We start from the raw sequence: 20,235 nt of genomic DNA on the forward strand, positions 1-20,235 counted from the left end.
AAATGAAACTCTTATTACTTGACGTATATCGACTTCTGATTCAATGATTGCTATAGTTGAAATATATTTGTTACCGTGGCCATCATCATCCACCATCTATCACGTGTCACGCCATGTTACGTTCTCATAACATTTTATAAAAAAGCTCATTTCGGTTCAGACCTGTTGATAATTAGTGGTTTAGTGGGCTACTAATAATATGCAATTTTAGAAGGTTTGTATTAAAGAATTATAATTAATATCTATAGTAATTAGTACTTATTATTTACCAGTGACAATACATACTTCTACAATGGAGGATTTATTGAGGGGCTACAATCTAGAGGAGTTGATTCCTATGTTTGCCGGTAGGTAGATTGTATAAAGTCAGCACTAGTTAAAAAATAAATAGTAATACCTATATAATATAAATGTTTTGGTATTTTGAAATCGTAGGTAGATACGATAATAGTAAGGTTAGGTTAAGTATATGTACTGGGCCCCATGTTTTTGAAATAGTGTTTTCTACAAANGTTGGTTTCAAAGGAATGGTTTTTGCTCAATATCTCGGCCATTTTCAACTTAACAACAGAAATGACTAGGACTTAAGTTGTTGCAAACGCGATTTTCTACAACTTCTTTCTTTACAAATTTTATCGTGCGATCGATATTTTTCGAGTTAAGGGGGAAAATAGTGACAAAGTATAATTATTCAATTATCTCGTTTGTTATTGACTTTACGACATAAATATACATGAACAAAGTTGGAAAGAATGATATTTTCTACAATTTTGATCATTTTGATTTTTTCACTACTACCAAAATTTAAGGTCCTACGCCTATGGCAAGCCTAACTAAACTCAAGGGATCAACATTCCATAGGCCTGACGTCTCCGCATGCGTAGGACCTTAAATGTTGGTAGTAGCGAATAAATCAAAACGATCAAAATTGTAGAAAATATAATTCTTTCCAACTTTATTTATGCATATTTATGTCGTAAAGTTAATAACAAACGAGATAATTCAATAATTATACTTTGTCACTATTTTCCCCCTTAACTTGAAAAATATCGATCGCACGATAAAATTTGTAATAAAAGAAGTTGTAGAAAATCGCATTTGCAACAACTTAAGTCCATACTATTTTTGTTGTAAAGTTGAAAATGGACGAGATATTGAGCAAAAACAATTTTTCCTTAAATTCAAGATGGCGGCTGACGCAGGGGTGGAATTCAGTCGCGATTCTGAATTTACACTACTATTGACCCCCCTTAAACGTTAAAACGATAAAATTGTGGTCCCTAATTTTTTCCCGGTTAAGCCCTTTTTTTGTCTAACCCGACTGGAGTACCTACGTCGCTAAACAAGAATATGAAGTCGGAAAATGAAAATTCAAAATGGCTGATCCAATATGGCCGACTATTTTAAACAATTTATTTAACAATTATCCATTTTAAATCAAACTCGCTCATATTTGTAATATAGAGGTTCGAAAAATGATAATTATAAATGGCTAAAGAGGTTTTATTGAAAATATGTTTTATTTTTTAAAAAACAAATTTATTACAAATTAATTAATTTTTAAATCTCGAGTTCTTGCTCTTCTTAAAAAATAACTGAGCAATTAAGGCTTTAAGCCAATAAAATTGAAAAAAAAACTTGGATTTTAAATACAAAATTACAAAATCAACGTCCCCTATTACTTATTTATTAATTATTTTAAAAATGGATCAATATTCATATATAAATATTAAACTCATACATTTACAGGTTTAGCATAAAAGAAAACGAATATAAATACCTTAAGTGCAAACTGAAGATTATTTGTAATATTAAGTAATGATATTACATTAAAGAATTACAAGTGTACTAGAGTATAACCTCAAAATGGACAAAATATGTGAATAATACACTTTTTAACACACTGATAACTGCAGCTTACTCGAAAACAAACATAAAAATCATATTCTTATACCATTTATAATAACAATTATTTAATTCCTATAAACGAAAAACGCTTTTAAAATAAATAAAACTTTAACAAAAAAATATTTGGTGTGCTCACTGCTTAGCTTCGTCACCCAAACTCATATCTGTGTCTACATCAATAAGAGAACTTATATTCACAATTTCAGATACAGAATATACGTTTTAAAAATGAATATTAAATCAATTTATCAAAAAACGTTATTTTTTTGCTGTTATAACAATTTTCCATTTATTACTAAATATAAATAAAAAAAATTATTTTTCTCTTTAAATAATTATTTATTGTCCAGGGAATTTTCTATCCAATCGACAATATCTTGCACACCTAAAAACTACGTCGTAACCCCTTGCTTTCTAGCCCAATTCGACAGCATTCTGCTGTGTAGATTTTGAGATATAGAAGCGTAAAGTTAATAATAATTTATAGCTTACGTAATCGAGAAGTCGAGAGAAAAAAATATGTTTTTATAGCTAACTACAAGTACTTTCAATATCCGTTTAGTGCATTTGCGACAGATAAAAGGTTAATTAAAGAAAAATCAAGAAAGGTACCGTGGTCACAGGACGACGCGATCGATCGTTGCAAAATTTTTAGGGTAGAATTGACATATGTTTTACTATTTGTTCACAAAGTTTAATCAATATTTATAAATATTTACTTATTTTAAAAATCGCTCAACGGTCAAAACGGGTCAATTTTTGTTCTTTTTGTATGTTTGTTGTTCCCCTGAATTTGGCAATGGTTTTTTGGAATACCTAAGCAAACTCGGATTCTTATTCTACATAATATTTGGGATTTTTCTGTACATAACAACAAAATATATGACTTCAAATACAAACGCCTCGAATGCTCTACCGTTTGGACTATTTAGGCCATGCAAATAAAATTTTTACTCCAAAAAAGTCCTATCCGCGATGTTATTGTAAAATTGTCTAAAGGAACATAATACAAGACATCTTTCATCTCGTGAGTTAAAAAATTTTATTAGCTAACTTTTCTATTTCAACAAATAAGTGAGGAAAACAATTTTTTCACTTTGCAGGGAAAACCATCAATTTTAGGGAAAAGTGACTCACGGACAGCTCGTAGGGTATAAAATTATCTACAAAATGAGACTTGTTAAATTAAAATCGGTTAATAAACAAAAAAGTTATTCCAAAAAAACTAGAAAAGGGCTCATTTTTAAATTTGTTTATAAATATCGCATTTACTGTTAAAATTTTATAAAACCTATGACAAGTTGAGGGTTTTGTCATACTTTTTCATTAAAAATTGAAAAAAATTTAAATTTTAATTTGTTGTATTCTATTGCATTATATCTACTATTGAAAATGGTTGTGATTAATATTTTTTGAATTAATTTTGATGTTGCAATTTTTTTTTTTAATTTATAATTAATATAATAAAAAAACTTTATATATTAAAATTTCAAGGAGTTAAAATTGTAATTTTATCGACCGCATTATTTTTATTAATATTTTTTAATTTTGAGAATTTTGCAACAAAATCAAATGCTTTTTATTCTTTTTATAAATTTTTTAACAATAAATAATAATTTGAAAATAATTTGTGAATTTTTACTTCAATTTTACATTTAAATCGTAATTAAAAAATGAGTTTACTTTGGCTTAATATGTAAAAAAATTACTTTTTAAATGAACGATTGCTTCATTTATTTATTTAATAATAGTAAAATAATTCCGAAATTGAAATTTTAATTAATATTTCATTTAACAATAATTTCTGTGACATTTTTGGAAGTTAAAAAAAATTAAGTATAAAAGATGAATTTTTTCTGGGGTTCAGGGCTATTCTACGAATTCGTAAATACGCCCACTGTTATTTTTTCGTCGAGCTACCCCAGTTTAAAAAAAAAAAGTTTCTACGATGAATAGGATTTCACTTTTTTCGCGCGCGCGACTCGATTGGACGAGCTTCCCCCATCATCACGCCGGACAGTTTACTTAGCGAGTACCTTCTCTTTAAAGGGCTCGTGAGTCGTTAATTTTCCACATTTTTTAATGCAATGCACGGGAAACCGTAGATTACGTCGTAAACTTTATTTTGCGAAAAATTCAAGTCTTAATATTTATAAACAATTGCGCTACGATTTTTTTAAAAAAAATCTTATCTTGGCTCCTGTTGGTCGTAGAGGGTACTCTTTTAAAAAAACTGTATTTTTTGCCAGCTATCCATTGCATCTATTTTCGGTGAGATAGCATAAATAGCAACAATTTTATTCAAATTGTTAAAAATGTTGAACATTCTAATTGGCAACAGTGTATCGTCGTCGTCACAGCCTCAGCGGTGCGGTGTTTAAAATTTCTTATAACTTGTTGAAAAGCTTATAAAATTGTTTCGATTTTAATTTTCATGTTGTTATTTGAAATAAATGTTAGTTGAAAAAAAAGCCAAGACTGTCTCAGGTATCGAACCCAGGACCGCCGCGTGACAGTACAACGCGATACACTCTGAGCCATCACAACACAGTAGTGATATTATTCATGTCCATATTTATAAGGTTAATATTTTGAAATATCTAATTAATAATACATACATATAAACACATTAACAATTTTAGTTAGTGTCAAAACAACGGTGATATTTTTTAATAGGTCGCTTAATTACGTCTTTGAGATTACAACGACGCTTTCAGAATCATGTTTGGTTAAAAATTAACGCCTGTATGTACAGAGGCTTAAAGTTCATAACTTTGGGAGCCTCCGATTAAATAAATTTATCAAAAAACGTTATTTTTTTGCTGTTATAACAATTTTCCATTTATTACTAGATGTAAATAAAAAAAAATATTTTTCTCTGGATTTACTTTTTTTAAGGTCTTAACTTAATTCTTTGATGGTTTATTAAACAAAAATTTTGTAGGATATCTTTGTAAATCTGGATTATTAGTTTGGTAAATACGACTTGCCAATAAACAGTTACCATGAGTTTTACTAATTATTCTATTATTTATTTACTAATTCTTCTTTAGAGTAATTCATTTCACAATTATTACTGTCGCTTTTCTATTAAACCTTATGTGAATCGAAAATTTTCCAGATTATCCTTTGACAGGAGCCTGCTACGTTATTTTACATATAAGCTATTTGTAAACTTCGCATTTTTCCATAGAAATGAGATTTCATGAAAAACTAATGAATTTTGGTATAGGAGCAGGTATAGCAAAGTTGTAGAGAATTTAATTCGGCATCTCATGCTATGAAAATATACAGGGCGTTGCATTTAAAAAAATCGAGATTTTTCAATTTTTCAATTGGCAATTTTGTCATGATATTTTGGTCACCCTGTATAACGCAGGCCAGTTTTTGGAGCATGATTCGGAAGAGTCATCCTTACTAAACATCTGATAAAAAAATGGGCTTAGTAGCTATTAGTATAACCTGTCAGTATCAGAAAATGTAAGCAACCAATATCGACTAGAAAAACCTTTCAAGCGAGATATCTCAAAAACTGTGAATATTTGAATAGAATTATTCTACACAAAGTACCCTTTATTTTATATGTAGAATCCGAAAAAAATATAAAAAATGTCCAGGAAAAGTGGAACACCCTGTATAGTTGAATATATTTTTAATTTGTACATTCCGAGAAATGTGGCAACACAGTAAAAAGAAAAATCCATATATTCCTCATTTTAACATAGATATTGGACTAGTGGGACACGATGTATATATATTTTTTTTAAGTTTAAAAACATAAAATTTTGATAGCCTTCTTCTCTTCTTTCATTTAAATTTTTGTGAAGTGGATTTGATCAATTAGATCAAAAGTTATAATAAATTTAGTGTAGCGCGCTAGGGGCCGCGCGCTCTTCGAGAGCTATACTTGGGGGCAGCCCGTCTCATTTTTCGTACGTCAGAAAAAAAATTCTACAGCCTTCAATTCACATCTTAGAAAAAAACTTTATTAACATTTTTTACGTAAAATATCCTGTTCTTTCGAATGGCGCAGTTAATTTTTTTTATATATATATTACAAAAACTGAAATTTTGCAACTAATCTGTTAAATAAATAATTTAGCGTACACTCTACAGTTGGTAACTTTTTATATGTTGTTTCTGACATCTTTACAAAGCGAAAAATAAAAAGTTCTCTCTTCCAGTAATTTTGGCGAAGTGAAAATCTATCTTGACTCCACTATTAATGTCGATCGGCGAGAAATAAACTTATTATAATTTTAAAATTATTTGATAATCAGCTAGAAAAAACAAATTAAACTACAAATTCCTTAAATATCATATCATCATCATATCATATTCATTAAGATAATACACATAAATCTGTAGTTATATCAGGAAAGGAAAGTAATTGTTTGTTTGTAACATTAAGATAATCATGCAAATATTTGTAACAAATATTCGTTTTCATAACAATTACAAATGTCTTATTGCTTGAATGATACTAGTGTAAATCAGATAATACTGATTCAAATAAATAGACAACAAAATATAGGGCTGTCGAGCTGTCGTCGGAAATGCAACAGTTTTCTCGGTGAAAAATGTAACATTCTTTTTTCGTATATCTGGGTGAGTTATAGTTAGGTGTAAAAAAACCGAAACGTCTTCTCATCCAAACTAAATAATTGGTCAAATAAATTTTAGTTTCAAAATGCCTCCTTACACAGATGCGGGGTGTTGAGTTCATAAAAAAATGTTTTTTTTTCTTAATATGTCCTTCCAGAACAGCTTAACAGATTGTTTTGAAATTTGGTGTCACTGTCAATAGACCTTTTTATTAGTGACGTGATATTTAAGAAGTTTCAAACCCCAAGTGATAAACTAATACGAGTAGAATTATACAGGGTGTTTCAGTATTAAGTCGACAAACTTTAAGGAGATATTCCTCATAAAAAAATAAGAAAAAAATCAAGTACAATTCTTTTTCCAGAGACGCTTCATTTTCGAAATATAGGCCATTAAAGATTTTTTTTAAAATTCGAATTTTTTAAATAACTTCCAAATGAATAAGGCTATTTAAGCCAAATTTGGCACGACACATCTTCTTATAAGATACCCTTTTTCCATAGAAGTAGAAGTTCCGCAAGCAACCAGTGGCGGAGTTATGGGCTCATTAAATTATAAAAAAAATTAATACGGCCCTACTGAAACTAAAAAATGATGTTGTTTTTAGATAGAACAGTTTATTATTGTAAAAAAGTGTACATTCCCTTTTTTCCTAACTCTTATAGTTTCATGGCAAAATTGATTTTTCGGAACGGTGCTTCTGGATTCCGTCGATAAACTTTAGGAAGACGTTCCTCATAAAACCTAAAAAAATATAGTACCTATTAAAATTGGTCTTGGTCTCGAGTATGTGTGAGTCAAATAAGCCTTTTTGTCTCCCCCTCCTTTGGGTTTAACCATTAGTATTAAAATTATTTAGGAGATGCTTCGTTTTTCAGATATAGATTTAGAAAAAAAAAATGGTGTTGATGAAAACAATATAAATATTTAAGTACCTAACATCTAATGTGACTATGTCGTAATGCCACAACTTAACGACCCTTGCAATAATCCAAAATTTTTTCAGGCGGTTTGTAGTCGCTAGTCACTTCATTTACTTGTGTTGTGTACTTTTAAATAAAATAAGATGGCAAACAATACATGAAAATTTATTTGTAAAATAAAACAACCAAAAAATTACCAATTAATATTATACCTAGACAAAGCGAAAAGTGAATCAAAAATGAAATGATTTAAAAAACATTTTGTTCAAAATGGGCACCTCCGGACTGTAGACAAGCACGACATCTTCTAATTATGGCCCGCACGTTCGCCGGACTTGACACCGATGGATTATTTCGTTTGGGGTGCTGTTAAACAAAAAGTCTACGAGGCGCCAGTTGATAGCCTAGCCCTAGAAAATCTAAGACGGCGAATAGTCCAAGCGTGTCGAGAATTAACTCCAATTTAGTGTCGATCGGCAATTACCTCCATAATTAGAAGACGTCGTGCTTGTCTAAACCACCCTGTATAAAGCTACCCAGCAGCGAACATTGTTTGTACAGCATAACATGAATAAACAAGTTTGTGGCAGTTTATTTTCAAAAGCTTATCGATAATTTGATTTGTTGTTAATTTGTCGTTAAACAATGTAAGGACAAAAGTTGACAAATAATTAAAATAAGTCATTTAATATTGTTTCTTTTAAGAGTTTCTAAAATTTGGGGCATGTGGTATAACAGTACGTAAGTAGGTAAATGATGCGGTGTTTATTTCATTTGACTGTTGCAGTTACAATACAGAATGATCTTCGAGTGCCCACTTTGTTAGTGAAATTACATGAAATTGTAAGAAAATCCAGTTAGTATATTTTGGTGCTTAGTAATCTTAACAATTCATCACAGGTAATAGCCAATTGCATTTGTCTTTTATTGACGTGAAAATAGGAGGACTTCCATTTGTTCTCAATATTTTGAATACACCAATAGTTACATTTTCATTTTGTTCGTCTCGAAATAAATAAAAAAAGTGAAGTGTTGCACGCCACTTATCGAAAACATGTTTGGGAAAAATTTCCTTTTTGCCTTGTATTTCTTAAGCAAAAAGGAAAAAATGAATCTTTTATTGCATGTTTCTTAAAATTATACATTTTTTGTTACCAGTTCTTGTATTTTTATTTTATTTTTAACATTAATTCAATTAAAATTTGCCAGAAATTCTCTTTTTCAAATAGTTATATTAATAATTATCAAAATAAAAATTATTTATCTAAATAGTCCTAATATTAATAACATTTAGCGTATATAACGAGCGTTCAAATAAAAACGTGGTCAAGTTGGTTCTGAAAATTTGGACGTAGGGCGTAGCGTATAGCAAATGAACTTAAACGTCATCTGTCAAAGCGCTATATCGCCGCTATCAATTTGAATATTTTCGTTTTAAAAAGCGTTTAAAATGGTGTTTTCTCAAGAACAAAAAGTGTTTATCATAGAGTCCTACTTTAGAAATGGACGCAAGATTGATGGAATATGGAAGTATTCTATTGAGGAATGTTTCATAGAATTTCAAAATCAATTTCCCGGCGTTGTTGAGTACAAAATTTTTCAAAGTGCAGTTCAGCGTTGTGTTAATGTTTTTCGTGAAACGGGCAGTGTAACAAGAAAAGAAGGAAGCGGCCGACCTAAAAAGCGGACTGAAGAATTAAAAGAAAATGTCCAACAAATAATGGAAAATGCGCCAAGAACTTCTGTACGTGTTTTATCACAAATGGTGGGAGTATCAGTCGGTACCTGCCACACAGTGTTAAAAAAAGATTTGCGTTTGTTCTCCTATCGTTTAACTTGTCAGCAAGAACTTCATGAAGTTGATTTTCCGCGACGGGCTGTATTTTGTGAATGGTTTTTAAACAACTACGGTGAACTTCATAATATCACCTTTTTTTCTGATGAAGCCTGGTTTCATTTAAGTGGTTACGTAAACTCACAGAATATGAGAATGTGGTCTTCTGAAAAACCAGATAACTTTTTTGTCGAGGGCCCTCTACACGCTCAAAAAATTGGAGTTTGGTGTGCTCTCAATCGAAGGAGGATTTATGGACCTATTTTTTTTAATGGTACTCTTACTGCGCAAAGGTATAGAGAAGAAATTATCGCTCCTTTTGTTAACCAGCTGGAAGAAAACGAAATTACAAACTTTTACTTTCAACAAGATGGCGCAAGGGCACATACGGCAGGCGAGACGATGAATATGTTGAGGGAAGTTTTCCAAAATCGACTAATAAGTCTCAATGCTGAACATGAATTTCCACCGAGGTCATGTGATATTACGCCGTGTGATTTCTTTTTGTGGCCTTACCTTAAAAACACTATTTTTGAACTGCCTATTCCTGATTTAAACCATCTGCAGGCTCGACTTATAGACAAGATTCGTGAAATTAACAATACCCCGAGCATCTTAGAAAATGTCTTTAATTCTTTGAGGAACAGGTGTGAAAAGTGCTTGGAACAAGGAGGGGGACACTTTCAGCAGCTGCTTTAATTTATTGTTATAACAAGGAGGGGGACACTTTCCGCAGCTCCTTTAATTGTTTGTTATTGTTATCACGATTATTCTTTAAAATAAAGTTATATAGTCATTAACGTTATTGAAACTGACAGCTGCTATACAGCTCGTTGAGAAATGAGGTTAAGTTGGTCGCTATAAGCTACTCCCTACGTCCAATGTGTCACAGCCAACTTCGACCACGTTTTTATTTGAACGCTCGTTACAATACTTTTGCGTAAATTTAAGCAATAGACTACACACTTAAAAATAGATTAACCCCCTCTACCGTTCAATATTTTGCTACATATTGGCTATGTTTCCGATTCCAGGCACGATGGTGACACTATTAGGACAATACATTTCCATCATCATAATTTTTTTCATTGTCCTGGTGGTTGCCGCCACAGCCTTCGTGAAGTACACCTACGGGTACTGGAAGAGGATGAAGGTGCCCTGCTTTGAACCAAGCTTCCCCTTCGGAAACAGCGATTCCTTGATTCCCAAGGGCATCGCCATTGGGTTGATCAGCAAAAAGTTCTACGACCAATTCAAGGGCACGGGGCAAAAGCTAGGGGGTGAGTGTACAAAAATATTAGTCTTCTCTTGTAAAAACAAACATGTATGAGATATTCAAAACGCAGGCATCTCTCTAATATTATGAAGAGTTCTCTTTGTTAACTTTGTAGTTTCTTTGTTAGTGTACTTCAAAATTACCAGGTTTTAAATAAAAATGTTTGAATTTATTTGTAGCAACTTTAATGATTGCATTGCTTCTAGAGCGGATGAATCTCTCTTGAAAGGTGATCACCATTTTGCAGTTATCAAGTTATCAAAGTTGACAAAAAAATTGATTTTTCAAGTATCTTCTAAACACCTTTTAAGATTTGATACCCCCGACAAAATAACGAGACACAAACAAATTAAATTTCCAGGAATATTCATGGGCATCCAGCCCTACTTGGTCGTGGTGGGCCCGGAACAGATTAAAGACGTTTTAATTAAGGACTTCCAGCATTTCACCGATAGAGGAGTGTACTATACGGAGAGAGAGCCCCTGAGCGTTCATCTTTTTTCACAACCAGGCGCAGCATGGAGAAACTCTCGGGTAAGGCACAATTTAAGGGTAATTTATTTATTTTATTTTACTGGTGCACAGATTTAACACTTTTTTTAGGGATATCATATTTACGTGGAGGCCATCTTTTACCTTTAGAAATACATGTTTATAAAGGCAGTTTTACACAATCAAAGGAAATTCATAAATAACTTGACGAATTTATTGAAAAATATTGCAAATATGTTTAGACAGATAATGTTTTTATTACTACCCTCAAAAAACTGACCACCACTTAAAAATAACACTCTGTATATTGTTACTTTGCACATCTGTCACATAAATAACTATTTCATTTTCAAATCGTGTAATTTAAGACTAAGTTCACGTCGGTGTTCACTTCTGCGAAGATGAAGGCGATGTTCCAAACCATACTGAACTGCAGCGAAGGACTGAAGGGTGCCATGGAAAAATGTGTGGAACAAAAGACCGACGCCGACGTTGACATGCAAGAGGTGGCAGCCTGCTACACTACGGATAGCATCGGTAAGAAATATCCGAAAATTTTCAGTTTTACCTTTAGTCGTCCTAAAAAATTGTTTTTATACAATTTCTGTTTAGACAGATAGATAGGTAGATGTTTTATTTTGTTTTGAGACAATTACAAATTTTGTAACAATAGTCAGTTGTGCGTACAGCCGATATTTAAAGTAAAAACAAATGTAACTTAACGTAGGTAGCAAAAAATTTGGTCACTAAATATAATTTTAACTTTACTTTAAATTGATAAAAAGATACATTAGCTTGTCTTAATTCTACAGGTAATTTATTAAAAATTTTAGGCCCCAAATAATTTGGTGACTGGTAATTGGTCATTGACAATTTTTGCCTATTTTTAAAAACATAAATACACATATCAAATATAAATAACGAACTAAAATTTAAAATTTTGTACTGTTTAAAAATATCTCTACAGATATATTCACTGGGAACACCAGCAATATTGCGCAAAATACGCTTCTGTAAAATGAAAACAGAATGTGAGAGGGCGGAATCACCCCAGAAACAGACACCATAACGAAGACGCTATTCTACTTGAGCGTAATATATATTAATTAATTGATTTTTGACCAAAATTGTTTTCATGTTTTTAAATAAAAAATTTACTGAACTCGAGGTGGAAACGAGAAGATTGCAATGCACTTTCCAATTAAGGGTTTCGTCGAAATAAATTCCCAGAAATTTAACACTGCCTAAAGCGTCACTCTCAATGATACAGTAATTAATTTTTATTGTTAGGTCGCCACATTTTCTCTGACTGTGATGAAATCTTATAATTTGCGTTTTATTTACATTTAAATACAGAGTGTTAAAAAAAGAGTGTAAAATATTTAAGGAGGTAATAGTATGAACCAAAATAAGCAGAAAAGTCTCAATAAACATGGGTCCGCAAAGTAACGGTTGCGGAGATATGGACCACTATTCGTTTTTCAAACATTTTATTTTATTAGGAATAAACCGACAAAGGAAGCTTTTAACAAACAAAAAACAAAGTTACAGAAGATGTTCAAAGTGCCCTCCGTCCATTTCCAAGCAGGCACGACATCTTCGTCTCAACGATATTCGAACTCTTTCGAAAACACCCTCCTTGGTTTGGATTTCTTGACACTTTTGATTAATCCGTAGCTGCAGCTCTTCCAGGCTATTTACAGGAGTACCATACACTAATGTCTTCAAATATCCCCAAACAAAGAAATCTAGAGGGTTCAGATCAGGCGATCTTGGAGGCCATAAAACAGGTCCGGCCCTTCCTACCCATCTATGTGGAAAAGTTTGGTGTAAATGCTCTCTAACGGCCATGGAAAAATGAGCTGGAGCACCATCATGCTGGAACCACATTTGTTGCCTCTGATTCAAAGGAATGTCTTCCAAAAACTCATACAGTGTGTTCTGCAGAAAGTTGAGGTAAGCAGCGCCTGTTAATCGGTTTGGTAAAACAACAGGACCTAGAAACCTGTCACCTACAATACCCATCCAAATGTTTAATGAAAAACGTGCCTGATGTCCAGATTCTATTAGAGCATGAGGATTTTCGTCGGCCCAAATATGCGTATTGTGAAAATTAAACACTCCATTTCTTGTGAACCCGGCCTCATCAGTAAAAAGAATGTTTGCAAGAAAACGAGGGTCTTCAGCATCATGACGTAGAAACCAGCGGCAAAAAACCAAACGTGCTTGATGATCATTTATTGGATTTAAGGCCTGTACTCGTTGCACATGGTATGGATAAAGCAGTTGCTCGTGAAGGATTCTCCAAACAAGAGGACCACTAATTCCTACCTCGGCTGATATTCTCCGCACACTCGTACCTGGATTCTGCTCTACCAGTGCTAGAATTTCTTCTTCTGCTCTAGGAGTGGATACCGACCTTGGTCTTCCGGATAAATGGCACTGTTTGCTCAAGGAACCGGTATCACGCAATCTTTGGTGAATTCTTCCAAACATGCGTTGTGAAGGAATCTGGCGATTTGGATAAGCGTCAACATAAAGACGTCGCGCTTCGGTGGCGTTCCCATTAGCACGACCATACATGAAATGCATGTCTGTTAATTCTGCGTTAGAGTAACCAGCCATAGCGAAAGAAAACTTGTGCACTGAGAACAACTGTCAAATACGTACTGTTTATTTCACTAAACATCAACCAACTATTATAAGAAAATACACAACGTTTTGCAAAATAAAAAAAAGGGGCTAAAAAACATAAAACATTCCATATCTCCGCAACCGTTACTTTGCGGACCCATGTTTATTGAGACTTTTCTGCTTATTTTGGTTCATACTATTACCTCCTTAAATATTTTACACTCTTTTTTAAACACCCTGTATAAATAGTTCTGATTAAACCATGCACATATATTTTTAATCGTTTTTTTAATATCGATGAAAAGATTTTTATCTGGGTTATTTGAAATAATCAAAGATAAATCGTCGGCATACATGGTAAAAGCTTCGTTACGTATTACATTTTCTATTGAATTGACATATAAAATAAAAAGCACAGGTCTCAGAACAGAGCCATGCGGTACTGCCATTTCAATTAAGCTATAGTCAGAATTGAGCTCATTCAAAGTATCGGATTTAATATGTTGTATAGAGACGTATTGTTTCCAAAATTAAAAAAACACAGTGTTTATATTATTATACTCGTATATAAATGTTGCTCCAACATTATTTATTGTTAAAATTAATATTTGTTGCTATTAAAAGTAAAGTAATAAATATGGCAAATACGCTTACATTCTGTTTAGCTGGATAAAAAAATAATTAGAGAATGGAGGGTGAAAAAAACATAACCCGTTGTCTAAAAAATAAGATGAATTTGTTTAAAAAATAAAAAAATCTTTATTTACGCTTCCAAATCAATTTCGTCACCTTCAGTTCCGGTATCCACAGAATGGTTTTTTGAGTTCAGTGAGTAGCCAGAAGTCACTTGGTGCTAAATCAGGCGAATACAGTGGTTGCCGAACGATATGAGTTGAATTTTTAGCGAAATGGTCTCCAATTGTCAATGCTGTGCGAGGCGGTGCATTATCAGGAAGCGAAAACCAAGAATTGTCTGACCATAATTTTGGAATTTTGCGGCAAATAGCGTCATGCAAACGACGCATAACATTCAAATAATATTTCCTGTTAACATTTGGCCGGTTGGAAGAAATTCATAGTGAAACATGCCACGATAATTAAAGAAAACTGTCAATATGACCTTGATTTTTGTGTGACTGGCGTGTTTTTTCGGTCCTGGTTCACCTTTTGAATCTCAAACAATTTTTTTTTCTCCCCGCGTACTTTTATGATATAGAAATAGAAGAAAAAAACTTAATTTTTTTTTGGATTCCGTTCAAACTTCGTTTCTAGACCTATGTGGACACGTAGATTTCGAAAATCTAGTCCTTTTTGTCGTATATCAATACAAGGACAGTAGTACCAACCTACAAAAAATAATTGTATACTTTTCCAGGATCCTGCGCTTTCGGCATCGAATGCAACAGCTTCAAACACCCCGACGCCGAATTCAGGAAGATGGGCCGCAAACTACTCACCGAATTCAGTCTGAAGGACAGACTGAACCTCTTCCTCGCAATCTACGCCCCGAGCGTATCCCAAAAGTTCGGCGTGAGGAACATACAGAGAGAGGTGTCCGATTTCTTCGTGAAGACCGTCAACGACATTGTCAGCTACAGAGAAAAGAACGAGCTACGAAGGAACGACTTCCTGCAGCTGCTGATAGACGTAAAGAATTCGGACGAGAAGCTAAGCATGAACGAATTGGTGGGGCAGGCGTTTGTGTTCTTTGCGGCGGGATTCGAGACTTCGTCGACGGCGACGACAATGACCCTTTTTGAAGTTAGCAGGAAACAGGAACTGCAGGAGAAACTCCGCCGAGAGATACTTGAGGTGTTGAGGAAACACGACAATAAAATCACGTACGATGCCATTGCCGAGATGAAGTACCTCGGACAAGCTGTTGACGGTAAGAAGGAGTTTTTCCTTTACTAAGCATTTTTTATTATTGTTACGCAAAATTCTTAAAGACTAATAATAATTAATTTTAGATCATTCAGATCAGTTTTCACTTTTTAAAAAATTTTATTTTTCACTTAAAATTATGATTACAACTTTCACTTGAAACAGCGTTTAACCATATATTATGAGTTACAGCGTTAAAGACTTAAATTAACTGAATTTTACTGTGAACTGAACTAACTAAGTTTTTTAGTCATATTTATAAGTTTCGTTATGCTGACGCAAGCACAGGCTTTCTTCGAATCTACTGCTGTCCTTGCGCTTCACATGAGAATGCTTTGTTTCGAGGAAGGTGTTATCTATTGTGTCATATTACTTGATATCTAATATTCTTAGATATTTTTCGTATATAACATTAATATATTTAATATACATATACAGGGTGTGAGAAGATTTACTGCCATTACTTTAGCATGAGATAGAGTAATCATAAATGAACAAAAAAGTTGTATATTACAGGGGCGCAATAGTTTTCAAAATACAGCGAGTGTTAATATTGGGGAGTTTCATCACAACGTGACAACAACGCTTAACCTGCTGGTGCACACCACGCGTACACGCGGCAGACTTGTCCTACGGAAAAAATGTAAACAGCTATTATTGCGAAACATTTAGTAAATTTCAAAACAATTGTTTTCCAGTTAGGTAAATAAAATAAATTGTATCGACTTTGTAGTCAATATTTTGTTAGTTATTTAATTACGATTTAAATGTAAAATTAAAGTGAAAATTCATAAATTATTTTCAAATTATTATTTCTCATCAAAAAAAAAATAAATTTTAAATTGCATTATATTGCATTATATCTATTATTGAAAATGGTTGTGATTAATATTTTTTTAATTAATTTTGATTATGTTCCAAAAATTTTTTTGTATAAAATTAGTAATAAATATAATAAAAAAACTTTATATATTAAAATTTCAAGAAGTTAAAATTGTAATTTTATCGACCGCATTATTTTTATTAATATTTTTTAATTTTGAGAATTTTGCAATAAATTCAAATGCTTTTTATTCTTTTTTAAATCTTTTAACAATAAATAATAATTTGAAAATAATTTGTGAATTTTTACTTTAATTTTACATTTAAATCGTAATTAAATAGCTAACAAAATATTGAAAAAACAAGTTTACTTTGCCTTAATATGTAAAAGAAATAACTTTTTAAATGAACGATAGCTTCATTTATTTATTTAATAATAGTAAAATAATTCCGAAATTGAAATTTTAATTAATATTTCGTTTAACAATAATTTTTGTGACATTTTTGTAAATTAAAAAAAATTAATTATAAAAGATGCATTTTTTCTGGGGTTCAGGGCTATTCTACGAATTCGTAAATATGCCCATTGTTATTTTTTCGTCGAGCTACCCCAGTTTAAAAAAAAAAAAAGTTTCTACGATGAATAGAAGCCGAGATATTGCAAAATTTACAGCGCGCACTTCCCCCACCACCACGCCGCCGGCCGCCGGACAGTTTACTTAGCGAGTACCTTCTCTTTAAAGGGCTCGTGAGTCGTTAATTTTCCACATTTTTCAATGCAATTCACGGGAAATCGTAGTTTACGTCGTAAACTTTATTTTGCGAAAAATTCAAGTCTTAATATTTATAAACAATTGCGCTACGATTTTTTAAAAAAAGATTCTTATCTTGGCTCCTGTTGGTCGTAGAGGGCACTTTTTTTATTTTAAAACTGTATTTTTTTTCCAGCTATCCATTGCACCTATTTTCGGTGAGATAGCATAAATAGCAACAATGTTATTCAAATTGTTTATAAGCGAAAAACGCACGGTTTTTTAATGCACAATTTGAGAATGTTAATGTCAAAAAAACGGTGATATTTTTTAATAGGTCGCTTAATTGCGTCTTTAAGATTACAATGACGCTTTCAGAATCATGTTTGATTGAAAATTAACGCCTGTACAGAGGCTTAAAGTTCATAACTTTTGGAGCCTCCGCTATAAACAAATAGAATTGTGCGAAAACTATTGCACCTACAGCGCCCACTTTTGGCACACTTTTAAAGTATGACAAAACCCTCAACTTGTCATAGGTTTTATAAAATTTTAACAATAAATGCGATAGTTATAAACAAATTAAAAAATGGGCACTTTTCTTGTTTTTTTGCAATAACTTTTTTGTTTATTAACCGATTTTAATTTAACCAGTCTCATTTTGTAGATAATTTTACTCCCTATAAGCTGTCTGTGAGTCACTTTTCGCTAAAATTGATGGTTTTCCCTGCAAAGTGAAAAAACTGTTTTCCTCACTTATTTGTTTAAATAGAAAAGTTAGCTAATAAAAGTTTTTGACTCACGAGATGAGAGATGTCTTGTATTATGTTCCTTTAGACAATTTTACAATAATCTCGCGGATATGACTTTTTTCGAGTAAAAATTTAATTTGCTTGGTCTATAAGTATACTGTAAGAAAATTTCATACCAAAATTGTGATTTAAATTAAAAATCAAATATGATATTTTGAAGTTGATTTGGATGAAGAAAATCAATAATACGAAAAATTTAATAATCATGCAAAAATTTCAAAAAGTCTAAAAGTGTTAGGTAAACATCGAACGCTGGCCATTTTTTCCACCTTATTTTAGATTTTCAAAAGCAATGTGAGGCAAAGACGTTAATAAAAGTTTGTGGGAAATTTCAGAAACCTTACGAATATGGCCGCCCGTCCAAACTCTTACCAGGGTGTGCACGAAGGACTATATATTCAAAAATTTCGATATAAAGGTGGAAAAAGGAATTCCCATAATGATACCCGTCACAGCGTTGCACCACGACCCCGAATACTGGCCCGATCCAGATCGATGGGATCCGGATCGGTTCAGCGAAGAGAACAAGCAAAACAGACAACTGTTGACTTACCTTCCGTTTGGAGATGGTCCTCGAAACTGTATAGGTAAGGTAAATTATGTAGAGGCTGTAGAGGTATATAAGTGGATGTGATATGTATTATATACAGCAATAGAAACCAAGAGAATCGGTAATATTTTACATTATAAATAACAACATTTCATTAGTGCAACTACAAACTTATCAAAAAATGTTTATTTAATCTCAACCGTTCAATTAAGGTTCAGTTTTGCTACAGATTTTTTTGTGTGCAATTTGAAAATTTTACAAAATCCCATTTTGAAACATCCGACTATCTTTTATAATCGAGATGTATGTACCGCGTCTTATAGGTACAGAAATATGTGTGAATAAAATTTGTTCGCAAATTTTAAAGTCTCACTTTATTTCATTTTAGGGTTGCGATTCGGACTCCTACAGACGAAAATCGCCTTGATAACTGTGCTCAGTAACTACAGGGTTACCTTGAGTCCACAAACCGTCACACCTCTGGGCAGGGACCCAGAAACATTCGTCCTTACCACTAAGAACAGGATATATCGGCGTCTGGAAAGGGTCTAGGTCTAGAATATACAGTCAGGCGACGCTGTGACACTACTACTACATATAATTTAGGTCTGTTGGGAAAAGTACTACAAAAGTAAATCACAGTTGTCTATGAAAACGTTTTTTTTTATTTCGCCCGACCGGTACACCCACCAGAACTCAGTCCCATTGATATCTTCTGGGAAGAATTACAAAGGATATACACGAGTAATCTATGTTCCCTATCTTATCCTATTTTTTCCACAAATAGAATTATTTGGATTAGGACGTATTTTATTTGTAAGTTCCCAAAAGTTGAAATAAAAATCTGAGCGCGCATACTAGTAGCAAACGGACTGTGCGGTCATAAAAAAGACAGTCTGTAGATACATTCTTATATGTTTCCTACTCCAATTTACCATTAATTAATTTTATATAAACATTTATATTGAAATATATTTTTTTTTTAGAGTTTTGCTTAAAAAACCTAAATCAACGAAGCAATCTGAATGCTACAAAGGGAAAATTTGTAGAGAATCGAAATACGAATAAAACGACGAGAGGTCGATAGAAACGAAGAAAACCCGGAAAAATCGAAAAATTTAGCAGTTTCTTTAAATTAATTTTTAAGAAAAACTTAAAAGAATGGCGGAGTAATCTAAAAAACTTTAAAGAACCTTAAAAATTAAAAAAAAAACGTTAAATTTTCCGATTTTTCCGGATGTTTCTTCGTTTCTAATTATCCGATCGGATCCATCGACCTTTCGTTTTATTCGTATTTCGATACTCTACAAATTTTCTCGTTATAGTATTCAGATTGCCTCGTTAGTTTAGGTTTTATAAGCAAAAAACTAAAAAAAATACGTTTTTTGCATAAAAATGTTTATAACAAATTAATTAATGGTAAATTGTCTGTCTTTTAAATGATGGCATCGGCACAATCCGTTTGCTACTAGTATTTTTGTCACAAACAAAACCTCTATTTATTGGCCTAATTGTAATGTCCTTACAGATCTCAGAAATTCGAGAAATAAAAAATTTGTAATATCATCTTTTAAATATCTTCAAAGCAGAAACAATTAAAGCCGGTCAATGAACATCATTTCAAGATAACAAAAGAATAGTCTAAAAAACTTGTTTTTATCTTTTACAGTGTCCGATAGTAAATCTAATTCTCGATTTTCATTACAAGCATATCCTAAAGAAACTCTTTTCTTCTTTAGCGTT

At 32.3% G+C, this 20,235-nt stretch overlaps 1 protein-coding gene across 1 annotated transcript; it reads left to right on the plus strand.

Moving 5' to 3' along the window:
- The first annotated feature begins 292 nt into the window (after positions 1-292).
- Positions 293-19,128, plus strand: LOC108913775 (cytochrome P450 6A1-like). Its single transcript, XM_018719398.2, has 7 exons — positions 293-347; positions 10,305-10,550; positions 10,908-11,080; positions 11,407-11,575; positions 15,048-15,560; positions 18,278-18,529; positions 18,881-19,128. Exons 1-7 carry the CDS (start codon positions 293-295, stop codon positions 19,042-19,044), a joined length of 1,572 nt encoding a protein of 523 aa, XP_018574914.2. The 3' UTR covers positions 19,045-19,128.
- The last annotated feature ends 1,107 nt before the right edge of the window (positions 19,129-20,235 follow it).

Source organism: Anoplophora glabripennis, unplaced genomic scaffold (assembly GCF_000390285.2).
Source record: "Anoplophora glabripennis isolate ALB-LARVAE unplaced genomic scaffold, Agla_2.0 scaffold1292, whole genome shotgun sequence".
Taxonomy (NCBI): Eukaryota; Metazoa; Arthropoda; class Insecta; order Coleoptera; family Cerambycidae; genus Anoplophora; species Anoplophora glabripennis.

What these genes read in the sequence shown, in the direction of transcription:
- LOC108913775 (XM_018719398.2), top strand. Translation starts at nt 293, where the DNA reads ATGGAGGATTTATTGAGGGGCTACAATCTAGAGGAGTTGATTCCTATG. An exon ending in CTACACTACGGATAGCATCG is followed by an intron (nt 11,576 to 15,047) that starts GTAAGAAATATC and finishes ATACTTTTCCAG; the next exon opens with GATCCTGCGCTTTCGGCATC. An exon ending in TGGTCCTCGAAACTGTATAG is followed by an intron (nt 18,530 to 18,880) that starts GTAAGGTAAATT and finishes ATTTCATTTTAG; the next exon opens with GGTTGCGATTCGGACTCCTA.